Source organism: Larus michahellis, chromosome 21 (assembly GCF_964199755.1).
Source record: "Larus michahellis chromosome 21, bLarMic1.1, whole genome shotgun sequence".
Lineage (NCBI taxonomy): Eukaryota > Metazoa > Chordata > Aves > Charadriiformes > Laridae > Larus > Larus michahellis.
Genome location: NC_133916.1, coordinates 7,918,466 through 7,939,338, shown reverse-complemented (window position 1 = coordinate 7,939,338; position 20,873 = coordinate 7,918,466). Strand labels below are relative to the sequence as shown.

The window sequence follows — 20,873 nt, the reverse complement described above, 5'->3', positions numbered from 1 at the left end:
GTGCAATTAGAAGGCTGCACCGTCTTCTCTGTTAAAATAAGGCACTAAAATATTCTATATTACAGACAAACGTGCTTCATTTTTACTAACATTTATGGATAGCCCAATTCAATTCTAGTGCTTCACTTTACCCAGTCAGGCATTACTGGAAGCAGCAGGATACCCAAGAACCTCAAGACCGACAGGTCTCATATATTATCATTGGTTTCTGTGCTCTAACAGCCTAATCAGTACTCTGTGCAGCGAACAGTAAGTATCTATGATAAAAACTGGGATATAATTAAAAATTTACTGGTGCATTATAGGTGACAAAAACCAAAAAGGCTTGCCAAAGCATTTTGGAAAATTTTATTCCTTCAATTGAAGCGGCAGCACACTTCATGCAAGCTGAGGATGCTCCCACCTGCTCATGACAGTAATTACGTGAGGTGTCAGAGGTGTCCTGGCATAAAAATCAAGGCTTGTGGTCTTAGTTTCCACTTCATGCTGGTAAAACTGTAACACAATCATTTCTCCACCAGGTGTTTGTTTATTTTCCTGGTCTTTCAAGTCTCACATCCTGAGATTTCACAAAGCAAAACAATCACCATATTTACAGAACTGTATAATGCTAGGACAAAAACCTCAAAGGAAAAAAAATACAGTACTCTTCAAGGAAAGCAAGAATACATCACAACCTGCCTTTCAGACAGCCCTTAGATCAGTGGGTAAATACTGTATTTGTTTTACCATAAACCCCTATAAAGCATTCATGTGCAAATAACATTTTATGTACTTATAATGTGCCATTTCTCCTACCATATGTGCTGGGACTAAGAAATAAGAATGAAGTGAGGTTTTTTATCCCCCAGATCTTTAATCCTGAATGCATGTAAATTCTGAAGAAATACTTAAATCAGTAAGATATTTTATTAATCTCTGGGAATGGCAGGTAGAGAGGAATAGTATACAGATGCTGTCTTCAGCATCATTTGAATAACACTGCATCATTTACTGGATTCCACCACAACCAGGAATCCGGGAAAAAGACAGTAAAAGAACTTTAAAAAAAAGCCCTGCTGAAAATAAACTCTTTTGTGGTTAAAACCCAGCCAGTTGGAACTGAAGCAGTGTTTTCTTAGGGTGGCAGAACAGTCGGAAAAGTTGTTGGATTATTTTTGGCAGCGGCCAGCATATTACAACTCTATCATTACTGTTACTAAACTGTCAAGAGTCCACTGAAAGGGTTATTACTTTACTAGCACATTCTTGCAAAAATATAGCATACTCAGTACGGTAGCATGAAACTTTGGAGTTTAGAACTTTGTACGACCTTTCTGACACATTCATATCACTGTAACTAGCTCAACTCCTAAATATTTCAACCACACTGGTAGAGTAGAACGTGAGCCATGACCTACAGACAGCAGCAAATCCAAAGAGTGGACAAATCATCGCAGAAGTGTTGCACAACGCAATACAATGAGCACGTAACAGATTGACTCCTGTGCCCTGCACTGCTTGAAAATGGGCTTGGAAGATTTCAGTTTGAGTTTTAAAAATTAAACAGCTTATATTTGGATCTTGGTAAGAGCCAAACCCAGTGGCTACAGTTACTGGCAGCCAGCTCTCCTGTGGACAGAAACTGTGCAGGTGTAAAATGAATCCAGTTCATGCTTTGGCATTAGCAGCACGTTCTCCTGAGCAAATGCACTTGAATCTCCACATTGAAGCGAGCAGGATCTTTTGCAGTACTAGAGTACTTTATACAACTCTTATTTCATAGACTCATCAAACACGTTGGGTTGGAAGGGACCACTAAAGGCCATCTAGTCCAACCCCCCTGCAGTGAGCAGGGACATCTTTAACTAGATCGGGTTGCTCAGAGTCTCACCCAGCCTGGCCTCGAATGTCTTCAGGGATGGGGCCTCCACCACCTCTCTGGGCAACCTGGGCCAGTGTCTCACCACCCTCAGTGTAAAGAACTTCTTCCTAATGTCTAATCTAAACCTGCCCTGCTTTAGTTTAAAACCATTGCCCCTCGTCCTATCGCTCCATGCTCTTGCAAACAGCACCCCCCAGCTTTCCTGTAGGCCCCCTTCAGGGACTGGAAGGTGCTCTAAGGTCTCCCCGGAGCCTTCTCTTCTCCAGGCTGAACACTCCCAACTCTCTCAGCCTGTCCTGATAGGATAGATGCTCCAGCCCTCTGAGCATCCTCATGGCCTCCTCTGGACCTGCTCCAACAGGTCCATGTCCTTCTTGTGTTGAGGACTCCGGAGCTGGACGCAGTGCTCCAGGTGGGGTCTCATGAGAGCAGAGTACAGGGGCAGAATCACCTCTCCTGATCTGCTGGCCACGCTTCTTTTGGTGGAGCCCAGGATGCAAGTGGCCTTCTGGGCTGTGAGTGCACATTGTTGGCTCATGTCCAGCTTTTCATCCACCAGTACCCGCAATTTATCCTATTAAATGGAACAGATAAGCTATCTAAATAGTATTTCTGTCACTTTCAATGGCATTCCTGAATTTACAATTGGAAATGTACCCCACTGAGACGGTATCAGCATGCTGTATTTAATTGGTGAAGAAAATAATGCTTTTCCCTCAATTTGGGGTCTGTATGACCATTCATAGTGTAGTAGTTAAGACTCCAGTTATTTCTGCCTTCACAGTAGCCAGAGGACAAGCATTTAAGTACGTGCCTTCCTGCGTCTGCGAGTTTTGTATCTTCAGTTATTCTCAAATATCAGCCACAATCAGACAATTCTCTGCCAACAAATGCCAATCTGTGATTCTCCTTCTGATTACCTACTGAACTAACCAAGGTATTTCCCTGCTGTTCTAGCTGTTGCTTTCAGCCCAGTGCTTTCCTCTTCTTCACTAGGCTTCAGCAGCTACCCTTATCTTCTGTCCGATTTACTAAATCTGGGAGCAGGTCTACAGTTTAAGTTGGCTCAATGAAAAAGACTATCCCAGCCAAATAGGTCATTTGGACCCACTTTCAACCACACACCAGAAAAATACCCCAAAGTTTAAGGCCTTTGTCCTGTGAAAGGTCTTCAGATTCTCTCCTAAGCCAAGACTCAAGTATGTCTCTGGCCCTCACCCGATTCCTGCCTGAATACTAGTGAAAAAAGGAAGCCTGCCTAGAACAGAAAGAGGATAACTCATTGCCTTTTCACCTCACCAGTGCTAGTTTGCCCAAAGTCTTGATTAAGAGATTCCATCAAGTAAGCACACACTTGGTCCACACCCTAAAATGTCATCCCAAGCTTATCTCCAAGTTTCATTTTGTACAGCATACTGATTTTCTGGGGTTTTTTTTCCTAAAATTGCAAACATCCAGCGCTGAGGCTGACCAATTTGCTAGCTTTTAACACACAGTATCTTTTTGCTCTGGCGGTATAAGAGCCTTAGAACTTTTTTTTTTCTTTTTCCAAAAGATCTTAAGCATCATCCCTTCACTGAAACAGACCCTCAGCAGTCTCTTATGAAATTACTCAAGTGGAACTCATGTGTATAACAATCAGCAGAGTCCAGTCACTATCGCTGGACAACCTGTGAGATATTTCGTCACTCACTCTGCTGAGCTGCACACTTTTTTTTCCCCTCCACTCACTTTCACTGAACGTGACGCTACTACAAAGCGGCCCAGCCATCTTTGCAACGGCATTTCTTCACACGTAGCTCAAACAGTGATGGGGGGGGCTAGAACTATCCTGTAGGTAGCTGGTATTTCATGTGGAGTATTACAATCACCAACAATGTTACCGAATATGTTGACAAAAAAATCAAAAGGAGAAACCCCAGGTGCTTCCCACTGTCTGTTCAGATACACAGTAGTATGCAGGTTGGCAACCCTCCTTCGGGGTCTCTAAAGGACTTCCAGCGTTTGGGGCATCATAGAAAGAGAAAGCACGGGGCACGAACTGCATAACTGAGATGTGTGCATAGCAGATTTGTGGATTGGGCATAGATAGGTTTGTGTCTTGCAGGTACTACAAACATGGCTGGTTTTGAGTGTTTGAGTGCTGACAGTCGGAGTGCACCGTTCTGCGTTTGCTAGCAAACAACTTGCGGTGCCTTTACTTGTAAGCACACTTGCTTCCCAGACAAAGATGACGCTGGGTCTGAGCCTTCATTTGTCTGTCGCTACTGTGCAAACTGAGCTCAGATAGTGACTTCAGCAGGTATTGCTTCACTCTGCTACATCGCTCCTAGTTTTGGTGAGCCTGCAAGACACCCGAGAAGGATAAGGATTGCTAACTGCAGTCTGGTGAAGGTGCTGAATAAAGGTAGCTCTGTCTTACAAACGTGCTGCTCTTGAAAGTCGAGAACTGCACTTTAGGCAGCCTCTACACCGTAACAGTGAAAAAGGCACAGTTCAGAGAGCCAAGCAAGTGGATTTGTCTCTGTATTCCTGCTGTCAAGTGGGGAATGGTACTGAAAACACTTATTTGATGGCTAATTGAAACAAATACTTCTACTTCTAGTGGAACGCAGAATAAGCAACTCCCAGATTCAGCTACGCAGTCAAACTGGCCCGATGGCATGCTGCAGCCAGCCCCAGCTCAGCCTCTGGAAGAAATAAAGACCTTGCTGGGGGAGCAGTTTTTTGTGCGGTGTACTCAGAGGTAAGCACAACACATGCGCTCTTCTCAGAGCAGACTGAAATTGTCTATTGCCAGTATCGCACAGAAGCCTGAACAGCTATACCAGAAGAAGTGTTTAAATGACACTTGACCAACACACAAGCAGGGAAGAGAGTTGTCATCTTGAACTTAAAATATCATTGGTCTGTCTTCCAAAAAAAGAAGATGAAGGCAGTTTGCATTTAATACTCATATTTTTGGAAAAACATAGTTCTTTGACTTATTAAACAAGTTGCTTCACTTACACCCACTAGCTAGCTATTGTCTGGCTAAAGTAGGAGTTTCCACTTACTCTGTCTTCTTGTATTCTGTCTCCAGACGTCATCTGTTTTGTGGGAAATGTTTACTTATAATGAGATGGTCCACTTAGAAGTCACAATTTTCATTAACATCCTCTGGTTTAGGACAGTGTTTTTTTTTATTTTCGGCATTGAAATGCCTGCCACAACCTTTGTGGCCAATGCTACAAAGAGATACCCGTGTACTACGAGCACCAGAATTGGCAGTTGTCCCTGGAAGTTCAGGCAGCTGCACTCGGCAAGCATTGTGAACACCTCTAGAAAGCACCACAAAAGGGTCTAGTAACTAAGTATGTGACAAAGTTTAGCAATAACCCCACAAAACAGGCTGTAAAATATCTGTGTGTGTCAGCAAAAAAGTCCACAATCCTCACAGTCTAAAGCATATCTATTCTTTAAATGTTAACTTTTTTTGCTTGTGTTGTCATCAAGTATAGCCCATTTTTTTAATCTATCAGTTTCTATTCTCCACTGATTTGATAACTGATTAAAAGATTAAATTTTAGATCTTCAGGAAAACTACCAGGTGTCCCAAATACAGTTTGTCTCTTCTTCAGCTACACTTTCCACAAAATGCTTTACCACAAGGAGAGGAAATACAAGCCAAGATTTAAAAAAAAAAAAAAAAAAAGGAAAAAAAAAGGCAAGCAGGAGACATCGTTCTGATTTTGTGTTAATGGCATTAAAGCAATAATCTTGACATATGCAACACAAGAAACTCAGAGAAGGGAGATAAATGTAGCTGGTTTTAGAGCAGTGGATCTTGTACAGCACAAAACCAGAAACAGCTCTTTGCTGACATTGCAATGTCTCTTTCCTATAGAAGGAAATAATAAAAAAAGGGTTTATGTATAAACACAATAGGTTGAGGCTGCTATTGGCATGTCTAAATTGCGCCTGGATTTTGTTCTGCAAACCTTTTCCATTAACATTTCTGTCGGGAAAGCTAACTCTTTAGAGATGTAATGAACCATCTGATTTTAATTTGGTTGTAGAACAAGGGGTTACTCTCTGAATCATGCACAGCCAAGCTATTGAGCTACACCCAGCTCTATTTCCTTATACAGAAGATGATGACTGCTCAAGCATGAGCAGCATGTGGGAAACCAGCAACCCTCAGCCTTGTTTTAAGCAAATTAAAGTAGCTTTGAAACAGCAAGGATCTTCTCTGAGAGACAGATTTGACTTTCCATCATTTTGTCCACAATTCTTCCAGCCCAACTGCTGCACAAACAACTGCTAATGTGGCTTTTGGGCTTTCTCTTCTCTTCTCCCCTTAATACAGAGGCTGTAGCATCTTCACTTTCTTCAGCCGCTATCTTCACTTGGCATCTCCTGCTGATTTCTTAAATGCTTGCCCAGCCCTGCACAAACACTGCTGTTTATTTCATTTCAGCTCTTGTCTGAGATAAGACTATCTACACAAGCTCCTATGGGACATCTTAGGACACTGCATTTTCTACAAGACTCTGCTCTAGCAAAGCTAAAGCCCTGGTTGAGTGCTTTAGCGCTGCTTGGGATTCTAGTCTGAGAAAGCTGAACGGAACGAATAAGGGGGAACTTCAACAGTAATTGACCCACACCCAGAAAAAACATCAGGACATGCTGGGAAATCACAGTGGAACTGCAGAGCCTGATTCCTCTTTTACAAAACCCTGTTTGTCCAGTCTATGTGCGGCTGCCTGCCTGCTGGCCGGACACAGCGTAATTCAGGGCCAGCTGAGACATGTCAGGCAAAAGCAGGCAAAGAGACAGGGGAGGAGCCTCGCTTGGTAGTTTTTTTCTGTTTATACTCTGTCTCTGCTTATTAAGTCTTCACAGAGGAAATACAATGTCTGCCCTTAACTGCAATTTCAGATCAGTTTTAGTGTCTCATATTCCCAGAATGCCTGCTGCTGATTTGTTAACCCAATGTGTGGCTGAATTAGTCAACACAGGGTAGTTACCTAACGAGGTATTACTGCTGCTGGTCTTCTAGCATAACATTGTTCTTAGTGAAGTTTTAGACTTTTGTCTTACACTTTTCCACGTCTAAACAGATGTGCATATTCTCCAGATCGAAGGAAGACTAGCACTGGATCTGCTATGCAGTGACATTGTGGAGCTTCTTGGTCACGGAACTCTGAAAAAAGGAAGGTGTTTTCCTGTACATAATTCCCAGTACTACGTCCACAGTGGTTTTAGCTATGCTATACCTAAGATGCCAACCCAGAAGTAGCCTGTCACCCATGGTGCTCCAATGTAATAACCATATTTATCCTAATAGGCAGCCTGAACGTGTAAAAATCCCATCTGCACTTGTGACACGTGATGCCTGAGCTCTTCTGGGAAGGAGCCTGGGCTTTATCTGCCCAAAATCAGCAATGTGGTACGTCCCAAAAGGGCAGGTGGGATAGATGGAGGCTGCTGAACCAGCCAGAGTGGTGGGGCCTGTCCGCAGGGCAGGTAAGCGTGGCCGTTGAGTGTGTGATAATGGCACAATTCACTGGGGCTCCTTCCCTTCCACAAGTCCCCACCCTAGCCCCAAGGACACCTCTGCAGACAAATTAACTGAATGGATAGCTATTTTAGCCAAGGGACTGCTTCTACTCTCACTGCTCAGCAGGGTATTTGCAGCCAAGAGATGAGCTCTGGCCAAAAAGGTTGCTGCAAAAATCACTAGAGATTTTACTCCTGGGAACATGCTGTTGCCATATGGTCTCCACATTAATAACACCAAGCAAGTGCTTCATAAACAGTGTTCTAATAACAAATACCAGAGGAGTTAATAATAATCTAGCTATTATTTTCTAATGTTCTCGCTTTACTAAGAACATTCATGCTGTCTGAATGAGCTCTTCCGGAAGAACAACAGCTGGCACCCACATGAATACCTGATGAAATCTGTATGATCCTAGGTATCTTATAAATTTATTGTCATCAACGGCATCCGTTTGTGCCAGCATGGCTTAACAGTAACATTACGTTTTTCTTTTGTTCTAGGTGCATAGCGTAATGTCCATGCTGTACTACACTCTGATTTTAGCTTTTTTGATCGGCACACAGGCAGCTCCAAAGTCAGAGGACAATGCTCCACTGGAGTATCCTGCAGAACACTCCCCGCTCAATACCCACCGGAGTAACAGACACCACGTTCCCAAGGCAGCTCCACAGACATCCCACGGTCACTCTACTTGGACGACAGGTAGAAGAGAAGCTATAAATATCACCATGGACCCAAAATTTTTTAATAAGAGGCGTTTCCGGTCCCCTCGGGTGCTGTTCAGCACACAGCCCCCCCCAGTATCAGGGCAAGGACAGAATACAGGATTCCTCAGCAACGCAGGTCCTCTTAACAGGACTGCCAGGACCAAGAGGACCGCGCATCCCGTATTACACCGGGGAGAGTTCTCAGTGTGCGACAGTGTCAGCATGTGGGTTGGGGACAAAACCACAGCCACTGACATTAAAGGCAAAGAGGTGACAGTGCTGGGAGAGGTCAACATTAACAACAACGTTTTTAAGCAGTACTTTTTTGAGACCAAGTGCAGAGACCCTAAGCCAGTCTCCAGTGGGTGCCGAGGGATCGATGCGAAGCACTGGAACTCTTACTGCACCACAACACACACCTTTGTCAAAGCGCTGACAATGGAGGGCAAGCAAGCAGCCTGGCGGTTTATTCGGATTGACACAGCCTGTGTTTGTGTGCTCAGCAGGAAGTCAGGGAGACCCTGAGATGGATCTGCACCCCGAAAAAACATCCTCCTACCCCCCTACCTCAGTCTGTAAATTATTTTAAGTTATAAAGGACTGCATGGTATATTTATAGTTTATACAGTACAGAAAGAACCTCATTATTTATTAAACTCTTTTGGAAACCTTTTGTGTTTTGCAATTTATTTACTGGCAGAACCCTCCAAAAGATGTTCACTTTAGTCTTAGTCAGCCCTACAACTCCAAAATGTTCGCAGGGCCACTGAACAATCTTTGCTTGCCATTCTACCAAAAGAAAACATTTTTCACAGTTTTCAAACATGTTCCTCTCTTCCACAACAAAAGACTTTTCTTCACAGGTGAGACCTGGCAGTTTACGGCGAAAATCTTGTAGGTTTATTTTAAATTGAAACATTTAGTCCAACTACCAAGAGACTGAAAAAGACCTTTCAAAACTTGCTTCCACTTTTACTAATTATCCCTTAGTGAACTCCGGGGAGAAATACCAGTTCTTCATGTTGCTAGATAAATTTCTAAGTAAGACCTTTAGTGCATTATTTTAAATTGCCAAATTATTTTCACCACAAAAATAATCCATTATGAATTATTTTGGAACATTTGTCTGCACAGGAGTAGAATCTAGATGTACGTATTTTTGCATTAAAATTATATTTTACAACTCATCATTTATGTGCTATATTACAGTGATGGTGTTGAAAACGTCAATATACATAAATAAAAAAGCTCATGTGGATTATAATTAAAATTTGAAAATTCTCTCAAGCTAGTATTGTGGCAACAGGGACTTGACATAGTAGCAAGTCTTTTCACGCATGACAGAACAAAATTTAAAAAAAAAAAAAAAACAACAAACAAAAAAAGTCAGTCGCTGAGGCTATGTGTTAGCAAGGAGCTCAAAAATAACCCTATGCTCATAATTCCTGTGCTTTGGGGAACGCTGGTCTCTTAAAAGTACATGGTGCAGCCTGAGGCCTGTGATGGGTGTTTCAGTCATTGCAAACTAAATAAGGCTGCTGTTTCTCGCATTGTTTCCTTTGGAAGTGCAGCTGTTAACCATTGAAGAAACTCTCTCAAAACAAATACCATTAAGGTTTTTCAGCTTGATTTCTTCCAAATCCTAGAGGGCACACTTTCACACTTGCCTTCCCTCATGCACAGTTATTTCTTTAATGAAAAAAGCAGAACCTGACATACGCTTCCTCCACATAAACACCAAAGAAGAGCAGCAGATCTCTAGAGAAAACGTGTTGTGGTAAAAGAGCACCAGTTGAAATACCCAAACCTAGGCAAAAGACGCTTTCTGGCAGGATAGTGCCAGTCTGTGTGAAGTGGAAGGCACCGAGACATTCCTGATAATCACTGGTATGCCACTTTTCAGCCCCCTCTAGTAGGTGGTTATGGTGTGGGACAGCAGTATTCCAGTGAGAATGTTTTTCTCTCTCCAGAACAACATATTTGTAATATTTACATGAATAGTCACTTATCTGAAAGGTCAAGGAGAGGGCAGGCTCCTAACTGTCCTGTGTCCTCCAAATAATGACGACTTGTTCTGGAGCAGGGGGAGGCAATGAAGACTAAGGAATACTTATAGTGCAATCATGTAGGCATCAGATGCTCTGACACAGTAGCAGAACACAACAGCACTGGCAGCCACCTGCCAGTCATCACAGGAGAGACCAAGGGAGAGCAGTGAAACACACAGTATTCTGAAGAAAAGAAAAACGCGGCATTGGAGCAGAGTCCCCTCTGTGCTTTTTGGTGGCCTTGAAGCAATGGATAAAAGTAAGAAATCTGATTTAGAGCTGCCTTTTACTGTCCATGACACAATGTGACTAGGGAAAAATGAAGCTGCTACTCATCCAGGACTTTCAGGTTTATGGAGACTGCCATTATTTTAACACTGACATAACAAAACTGCAATTCAAAGTGTCTCATGAATGCATTTGGTAATTCCAAACATGTGTAAGACTTGGCATTTCTTCAACGAGTCCTGAAACTGACGACTTACTCCATAAAGCAGTCTTGGGAGCTGACATTCCTTCCACATCCAGCCTACTTATGAGTTCCTCTGACTACACCTTAAAGCACATTCTTGCCAAGAACAAGGTACTACTACCTATAGCACCCAGTCTGAGGGACAAACAGCTGGCAGTAAAACCTCTATGAACTACTGTTATAGATCCGGACTTTGATTAAAATTTCTATTAATAGCCTTTTAGCTATTCATCATTTAGACTTGCAGATATTGATGTGATCTATTCCACGTTTATCCCTTCAGCTGATTTTTATTTTGTGCTCCCAAGACTGAAACTAGATTACTGGTTCATCCTTCGTGACAGTGACCTATTATACGACTGACGTTTCTTACCTGTTCATAAAATAGGTCTCAAAAGGGAGGGTGGAAGAGTGAAAGGACAGTTTAACGCATTCACACTTGATCTTGATCCCACTGTTAATTGTAGCATCTAAAGTTCCAGACTTGCAGCTACAAACCCAAGCCTGTAACTTAAATTTTAAAGGGTGTACATTGTCGCTCTCCCTGCACAGATGTTATTGTTATGCCTGTGCGACATGTTGATGTAACTGATGATCTACTGAGAAGTGGTGAAGTATTTCAAGAAATTAATTTAATGAGAATGTGAGGTTTTATGATTATAAAATAGGAAAAACCTGGCATTCTTAGAAAGATAATTATTGCCGTATTTCAACTTCTGTATTAACTGTGTGCTTAGATGGCAAAATAAGGGTCCACCTCACAAATGCTACTGGTCTACAGCATAGGAGGGTTAATAAAATCAGAAACAGAACAAGAGGAGAGCTTTTTTGATACCACTGTTGATACTCTGGAGGCTTAGCCTTCCAAATCATAGTGAAGCCAACGACAAGACACCTTTCATAAAGACCTTCTGATAATCGTAATAAAAAGTATCTCTTAGCATCCTACATCAGAGATAGGTGAACTGTCACGGAAAACTCCTCTACACAAATACCTTGAGAGGGCATCTCAAAAGCCAGTGTTTCCCACATCACAATGCAATGTCTCCAGAAGGTCAATCAGTGTGTGCACTTGTCACTCTATCCTGACTGCTCTCTGCTTCCTTGGGCAACAACTGGTATCTTAAAAACAAAGGGCTACATCAAGATTCAATTAGAAAACTAACTCAGTGATGAGATGTTGCTAATTTCTTTTCCCCCCAGAGAGAAAAATCCAGCTAGAGATACCCGAGATATCTCCTCAGTTGCACTGACTTGATCTTCTACATCATTTAAGACTCGTTTAGATGTGGTGTTAAGGGATATGGTGTAAGGGAGAACTTTGTAGAGTGGAGATGATGGTTGGACTCGATGATCCCAAGGGTCTTTTCCAACCTAAATGATTCTATGATTAGGTTACAGTACGTTGTCGTACACAATGCTTTCTGGCTGGAGTACAGACAGGGGAACAAAACCACCTGTCTTCAGTTTGCTCTTCTGGAAAGTACACCCATGAGGAATATCAGACCAACACATAAGAGTGACAGAACTTTTATAGATAGATTATGCAGATTAAACGCGAACAGCAATGCAAAGTCCTGTATTCTAATTTGAAATACCTATTTTCAATGTCGAAGCAAGTAGTTTTCCAAATACTTAATGTAAATTGATTCAGTGCTGCTGTTTGGCAAGCTGTGACAGCCAATAACAACTGTCAACATACTTGTTTTGTTAAGTCTGCAGCTTCTAAATATTTTCAGAAACTGTTCTTTACCTTGGTTAGCTTTTTTCTTTCTTTTTCTCCAATCAAGCATGTGGTAGTCTGCCATTTTTTTGTCTGCAACTCACATTATTACCAATGTACACAATCCTCTATTGCTGCAAAGTCAGGTACAATTGTGCCTTGCTTAAATACCCTTCTCCTTTTTTTATTTTGATACACGTTCCAGTGTAATGTCAGTGTTATGTTTACTGATAGAGAAACAGTGCTTTCAACAGTGCCTTCTCTCAGTGGCTTAGACGAGATGGCGGTATGTTACAAACTTATTTGCTGGAGAAATCAAACTGATGCGATCATAGCAAATCATGCTAAGAGTATATACAGTAGAGCAAAGGTGGAAATATTTTTTCCTACATGATTTTAAGGAAAGAGGAAAGCAATTACAGGATTACTGCTAAGCAGGAACTTCCTGGATTCTGAATGAGATCTCACATGATCAAACATACCACAACCGCAAGAGAAGGGATGAGGAACTGAAGAGCCAGGTGACATCGTATCTCAACTTACACTGTTGAAACACTGTTAAAGGCACCCAAAATACCTTATTTTGCTGTTATTTCCACTGTATCCAAGGAATGACACGAGCATCCATACTTCGTAAGTTACTTTCCTTTGTAATAGCTGCAGTTTTAACACATGTGCTGATTCAAGACTGCGGTTCAGCATGGACAGTTCTGCAATGAAATGGACTTGATAACCCCACGCGCTTATGCGTATAAAGTGACAACAATTGAAAGAGCTGTGAGGAAGGATCTCTACAAATCAGTTTTGTTCTACGTAACTGCTAGCTTGCAGTACTCTTCATTTTTCAAGAGCGCCCCTGGTACCCACGGCTTCTCTACTTCTTTAGAAGCAAGTGCTACACACTGATGGATGCTGTTGTGAGTGTTTAAGTCTACCAAGTTTTATTTATATGAGCTTGACAAGCAACTGCTTGCCTAAAGATGAAGTGCCTTCATATCTTCTTAAAGCCTTACTTATTAATATACAGGCCTGTCAGTCTGACCTTGGTGCCAGGGAAGGGTATGGAGCAGATCCTCTTGAGCACCATCACGTGGCACATACAAGACAACCAGGCGATCAGGCCCAGTCAGCATGGGTTCATGAAAGGCAGGTCCTGCTTGACAAACCTGATCTCCTTTTATGACAACGTGACCTGCTTAGTGGACGAGGGAAAGGCTGTGGATTTTGTCTACCTAGACTTTAGTAAAGCTTTTGACATTGTTTCCCACAGCATGCTCCTGGAGAAACCGGCTGCTCATGGCTTGAATGGGCGTATGCTTTGCCGGGTTAAAAACTGGCTGGCTGGGCCCAAAGGGCTGTGGTAAATAGAGTTCAATCCAGTTCCCCAAGGCTCAGTATTGGGGCCAGTTCTCTTTAATATCTTTATCAACAACCTGGATAAGGGCATCGAGGGCACTCTCAGACAGTTTGCAGACAACACCAAGCTGTGCAGAAGCGTTGATATGCTGGAGGGTAGGAAGGCTCTACAGAGGGATCTGGACAGGGTGGATCGATGGGCCAAGGCCAATGGTGTGAGGTTCAACAAGGCCAAGTATCAGGTCCAGCACTTGGGTCACAACAACCCTATGCAGCGCTACAGGGAAGAGTGGGGAAGAGTGGCTAGAAAGCTGCCCGGCAGAAAGGGACCTGGGAGTGTTGGTCAACAGCTGGCTGAATATGAGCCAGCAGTGTGCCCAGGTATCCAAGAAGGCCAATAGCATCCTGGCGTGTATCAGGAATAGTGTGGCCAACAGGACTAGGGAAGTGATTGTACCTCTGTACTCAGCACTGGTGAGTCTGCACCTCAAATACTGTATTGAGTTTTGGGCCCCTCCCTACAAGAAAGACATTGAGGTGCCGGAGCATGTCCACAGAAGGGCAATGAAGCTGATGAGGGGTCTAAAAAACAAGTCTTATGAGGAGTGGAGTTTAGTCTGAATAAGAGAAGGCTGAGGGTGGACCTTATTGCTCTACAACTACCTGAAAAGAGGCTGCAGCAAGGTGGAGTTCAATCTCTTCTCACAAGAGATAGGACAAGAGGAAACAGCCTCAAGTTGCACCAGGCGAGGTTTAGATTTGATATTAGGAAAGATTTCTTCATCAAAAGGGTTGTCAAGCATTGGAACAGGCTGCCCAGGGAAGTGGTTGAGTCCCCATCAATTATGGCCAAGAAAAAGGAAAGCTACTTCATATAAAATAAGATTGACTAGAGGGACTGCTATGAAAAATGACATATTTGTTGTAATAGTGACTATGCAATTCTTCCAAGAATCTCAAATGCATCTCTCTAAATTCTGAGGAAAGAAAAACAAGATCCTTATATTTAAAAAGTAAATCAGACCAGACTTGGTTTCACCTTTAGCCAAATGCCACATGCATGACACCAACAATTTCATTACTGCTCATTTGGTTTGACTAAGGAGTGCAGGTTAAATTTTGCCTGGAGGGAAACAGATCGTTCTCTAGAAAGATGAAGAAAGTGTGGACCATAATCAATTTCCATCACCTAGCATGGGACGCATCCTCTCGTCACTGCTGTTATTACAGTTTTGGTTTGGTGGTAGTTTTTGTTGGGGGGGACAATGACACATGTCTGAAATCCTACTGGTTTCACAATCATTCCTACTGCTGAGCTGATGCCAAAAGCCTGGAACGCCAGAAAGCCCATTCTAATGCCCAGACCTGCCATCAGGTTATACTTCATTGGGCCTCGCCTTGATTATTTTTACTTCAACTGCAATACAGACAGGAAATTTTGACATTGACAGAGAAAGAGCCAGGTTACATAACAGTCATGCGTTCTCTATATGCTTCCTTTCATCCCTTACAGGACACTGCTGCTTCATTATCTGATCCCTCATTTAAACATGCAATTAAAGAGAAGTGCTGTAGAAGCCACACCCTTGTCAGCTTTTCTTTAGTAAGCAACACCTTTCATTAGAGCAATTACAACCACTGTCAGGGAATTAACCTAGGGCTTGCCATCACCGTGTATCCTATTTTCACTTTTCTCTGTCTTCTAGAGGAATTTGTTGGTCTAGAACAGTCAGCTTCTGTATGCCTACAAAAAAAGCTATTCTGATATGGTATCTCTAGCATTATATAATAGTCATTGGACCTGATATGCAATCCTGAACTCCAGCACTTGGTCTGTATAACCTCTGAAGATTGCACATTGACACTTCAGTAGTACCCTTCAATCAAGCTGCTTTATGAAGTGAAAAGAAACTAGCAAAACCTAAGGAACGCAATGTCGCAGCCCAAAGTGGAACAAAATATGGAACAGCAGAACACCTGGGCACAGGAAGCAGGCTTGAAACTAAGAAAATATAAGAAAGAATTATCCAACTTCCAGTCTGGCCAGGAGACAGTATCCGTTGTTTTAGACAGCATAAGGTAATCATGACAGGGCCAACATCTCGTTAGAAAAATGGATGTTCCTTTGGCTTGGCACTGACCTCAAATTATCAGATAAAGTATTTTGCCCTTATCCTCCCAGTAATAACTGTTCCTGCAATGATCAACCTAGTAAGCACTTCCTTAGTGTTGAGATTTCCTTAGAGCCCTTCCAGACGTCAAACAGCACCAAATACTTCCCCATGCAGTCAGAAATTCATAGTTTCTGGAGTGCTTCCCTAAACTCCCCAATAAATTAAGAGGAATGATGAAGCTGAAAAGTTTTACTGTGCATCTTTGTTCAGGAAAGTCATCATTTTGGTACCTGTTGTCCAAGTGATGGGGACATTACAATCTGACTATAATTAAAGTCACCCGTGTCTGGGCAGGAGGTTGGTTCCATTGTGCTTCTGCCAAACTGTTCTGGAGGACAAATTTTTCTTGCTTTACACCAAAAGAAAACAAAACCCCCTCAAAAATGCCCATGTCTAAATCAGGTAAACGGATTCCTGTTTTAAACGCGTATGGCTTTTTCTTTTGAACCATTGCTTTTGGCACACATGGTCTTTAAATAAAATAATGCCAGCCAGCCACTGGAGCACAAAATCTACCCTACTTGCTCTGCAAAGTGGTGCTTCACTTAATACTTAAATTCAGCCGCTGTGCGATGGCTCCTTCTGCCTAGAAAAGGCAAGCCTGTACTGAATGCATTGACTCATAGATTGTCTCTTTTGTGTCACTTCTGTTTACATAAACCAGCATACACAGTGGCCCCGCTTTAGGTATTTAGCAAGATCTTGCCCTTAGGTTTGTGATCCAAAGCATGATCATTTGAGAAATGAATCATACAGTTGGAAAGCTATACAATAACATTCAACGTAGGTAATACCTTTAGCCTCTGATGAACACAGCACAGATGCTCTCAGCATCTCAATGAAAAGCACATCCGCTGTTGCTTCTGGTCATATGCATCCTCTGGGGATTTTGTTCCGTTTTCCTTTTTTCTCGTGAATCATTTGGTTTGGTTAGATTCCAGTTCTACTGCACAGAATCCAACTCTGAGAACAAGTTAAGCCGTAGCAGGCAAGCAGGAACGTATACAGTCTGAATTCTCTTGTGAGACCTATTAACCAATAAATAACAAGACTTTTATTGCAGGTTCGAAATGAAACTGAACTTGTCTTGATTTAGGAGTTAAATTGTGTACTAATTCCAAAATTCAGTTTGATATGTTGCGTAACATGCAAGCTCTATTCATTTTCATTTTGTATTGACTTGGTGCACAGTAAAAAAGGGAAGGGGGAAAAAAGTGTTCATGTCACCAACTGCAAATGTTTGCTGCAGATCTAGTTTCCTCAAACAGACCGGAATTTAAATTTCTGAAAACACATGCAGTGTAAGTCTTTAGACACCGTGGGATGACATTAAGTGGGGTGGAGCGTACTGAACATAGGAAAGAGCTGCTGAATAGGTAAATAATGAAAGAGCGTGTACAATTCATTAGACAATGTCCACTATGTCAAACTTATAATTGTAAGATCCAAGTTTTTATTCTGTTTTCCCACACAAAATTAAGAATACTTTTCAGAAAGTCATGAAAAACTATTTTCTATTAAGGTAGTAAATAAACTGAGGAGACAGATTTTCTACAAATTTTTCAATAGCTTTTATGTCAACTGACAACAATTATAAAAAGTTTTAGCCACAAATATTGTTCAGCATGCAGTAAAACTAAAGGCTTCGGTTAAAAATATTCTGAATCAGAACAGCTGTATGTAACTAATTAAGATGAAGAACTAAAGGTGACCAGAATGCAAAAAACATATGAGAAGTCCCTTGTCCTCCATTAGTTTCCTAAGACTATAAAAATAGAATAGACAAGGAGGGTAAAAAGAAGATCTTAGTATCTTAGAAATACATTTAGGTGATTAGTAACATAGAAAAGGCAGTATCTACTGGGAAAGTGCTGTTCTAAACTGGAACTGTTTACTGACTAATGACGGAAGTCCAGTTCTCTCATTCTAGGAATACAAGAGTTCTTGAAGTTCTCTTTCAAAGTCCACTCCCAAAGCAGACCATTGAAGCCAAACACAACAAACTCTGCAAGGGCTATTGTATTCTGAAGCAAACAACTTTTCAGATGTCTGACGGAAGCAAGTTATCAGACAAGCTAAATTCAGAACAGTTAGGCACTAACACCATTTTCAGCAGCCATCTAACACGCATCTCTTGCAGAGTTATTTGCCAACTACAGTATTACTACACACAACTGTATCACTGAACTGTAAAAACCAGGCAAAACCCAGACAACATGCAGCTACTTTTTGCCACAAGACTACTAGCTACTATAAATGGCAGAAAAGCCATTTATAACAGACAATATAACCTTCTTGCTCCACTTCTTGCCACGTAAGTGTGGTGACCTACACACAATGCAGCTTACTATGCATTGAAGGTACTGTTACAATTAACGACTAATTCCTGACATATGAAAGAGGAAAAAAATGTTTGGTTTACTTGCACTTGACAACCTCCTATTGAAGTTTTCATGCTTTCTCCAAGTTGATGCTGTAAGAGAGTCCCCAGAGCCAGAAGAACTGTGGTGATAAAGTTTCTGAAAAAAAGTTAAAGGCTTTCTGCTGTGTCCTCAGTTGAATCAGTTACTCTGATTACAATTTCCACAGCCAGCACAGGGAGAAGAGTGGCACTATGAAAATTAAGGCCATACATTCCAGGAGTAGCAGACTTCTGTATTAGCTCTGCGCTACTGACAAATGCACCACTTTCCATCCAATTAAGTTACATCTTTCTGAAATTAGAAGATAGTCTCCCCAGAAACTTACGTTATCATCAACCCAGAAATTTCCTTCATATTTGCACTTGAAATACTGAATTGCCCTCTATTTCATCAATGTTTTAAAGACATTACAAGTCCTAATTTTCTGATTTGTTTAAAAATAACCAGACATTTCTTTGGAGAATTTAACATACAAACTGTCTTATCTACAATGGATTTTGGACAAACTGAAACAAGTAATATTTATCCCATCTTCCCTAAACTCAGGTCATCTGCAACTTTATCATACTGCTTGAACTTTGTCTAACGCAGGTGAACAGATGAGTCATTCAGTGATTAGTGACTTCCAATACAGCTGTCATCTGCAGCAAGACTTAAACACTGATTTCTGAACATCAAAGCTATACAAGGGCAAATAGGCTTTAATCCAATTAATAAATGATATCTGGCAAACTGGAACTGCTCCTAGCTTCTTCAGCACTAGGCTGAAAAATGATGCTTATTGTAAGAGTTTATTCCTTATCTTCATAAGAACCAGGCGTTCTTTAGAGAAAGTATACATTCGCAGCAGTCTTGACACTGATCTCACACTGCAAGCCAAGTCAAAAAATTCTGGTTTTCTGTTAATTAGTTCTAACAGGATCTTACATTTGAGCATAAAAGGTGATTTGACAAACATTTAATATTGTTGCTTTCTCAGCAACTTACACTTACAAACTGCTGCTTTTTTCATAATACTGACATATTTAGGGAACAGCTGTACTACTAAGCACCCAGGTGATGCTAACAACTTAAAGTCAAACAGGCTACCTTGCCGTTTCCTCGTTTCCATTTTGTTTTAGTGTATTTTCTCCATCCCATTCTTATTTCTCTTTTATTTTCATGCACTAAGTTCTTCCGTGCTCAGCATCTAGCTTATTAATGTTATTTTTTTAAATGCTCCTCAAGAGCAGCATCTCTCATTCTATTTTTGCCCATTTTTCACAATACTTACCTACTTTGCATCTATTCCTATAAGTCTTCATTTTCTATTTTGCTGCCTGTTTGTTTCTCAAACTGTCACCCTGATCAGCAAGGCACAGAAAATGCTGTACCTCAGTCCCCAGGCAGGTGACCACACACAGTGGGGCCCAGTCAATCAACCCGGGCCTTCAAAACAGGTATCGTTCCTTACCTAAAGGATATTCCCTGTCAATACGCTAAATTGAAACGGCAGTTGGAGGCAAGAACAACTAGGCCACAGTTTTAGCTGCTTATGATAAAGTAGTGATGGAGGAACAAACACACATTTTACCCTCCAAAGCTCACGCAGAACAGGCTGCAGCACCACCAGTGCTGCCAACATGCTTCACCCTCTGCCCGACAGGGCCTTGTCATCCAAGTACCTCAGATCTTTCGTCAGGTATGTATTAACTACTGTATTTTGCAACTTGAGCATCAGTTACAGTTGGAGAAAAAAACACCACTCTAGCATGTTCAGAGCAACCCATGGAAATAGTAGACTTCCTTGCTCGTTTGCCCTGATTGTATGAGAGCTCTGCAACTCACTCCACTGGAAAACTGCTAAATATACCTCTTTGCAAGGCTGATCATTTTCAGGTATCTTACAGATCTAAGGAAGTTACTATACAGGAAATGAACAACAATTTATGCCGATCAGAAGCAGGACTGAAAATGAGCAAAAATGTGTACATTTACAGCATTTACTTTGTGTTTGACAGTTTCCTACTGGCAGTCTTCATGTAGGTAGCAAATCTCAAGCAATCATTGTAAAGCCCTCAAATATTTTTTTCAAAGAAAAGGTACATTTTTGAAAAAAGGTTTCATGGGGTTTTTTCTGTTTGCTTGTTTTAATAAATAAAGTGGCTGCAAGGATAAAAAATGTTTCTGGGCTGACTCCAGTTGCTTTCCTGGCTCTTTTCCCATGATGTTCAAATCAGGGGTTGTTCAAACTAGCAAACAGTAGTTTTGTGGTTTACTCATACAAAAAATTGGGAGCTCTGATATTTTTTTAGCACATATTACTAACAGGGTTCAAGAGTACCCTCTCCTCTGTCATGTGGTTCTGGCTGTGCATAAACATTGCTTTGACCAATAGGGGCAAATTTAGATACTTCCCAGAATGATTTGTTGCATTCTCACGACAGTTGCGATCCCAGACTGGATTAGATCCAGTGGGAAAAAGTTTAGACAAAGTACTGCACCAAACAACACTCCTCAGAGATGTGCCTGTGGTCTGCCCATAACAGAAAGTCAGGTTACAGAATATGATTGCATGCTTC

At 41.6% G+C, this 20,873-nt stretch overlaps 1 protein-coding gene and 1 long non-coding RNA gene across 3 annotated transcripts in view; one reads left to right on the top strand and one right to left on the bottom strand.

Moving 5' to 3' along the window:
- Window positions 1-8,746, top strand: part of NGF (nerve growth factor) — a 28,963-nt gene extending 20,217 nt beyond the window's left edge. For both annotated transcript variants that reach the window (XM_074564512.1, XM_074564513.1), the window contains 2 exons: window positions 4,470-4,610; window positions 7,910-8,746. In XM_074564512.1, the coding sequence (XP_074420613.1) occupies window positions 7,922-8,641 (720 nt within the window). In that variant the 5' untranslated portion in view covers window positions 4,470-4,610; window positions 7,910-7,921 and the 3' untranslated portion in view covers window positions 8,642-8,746. The remainder of the gene's footprint in view (window positions 1-4,469; window positions 4,611-7,909) is intronic.
- LOC141733732 (uncharacterized) overlaps window positions 1-20,873 on the bottom strand; it is a 141,687-nt gene that overhangs the window by 68,433 nt on the left and 52,381 nt on the right. The gene's annotated exons all lie outside the window — the stretch shown is intronic.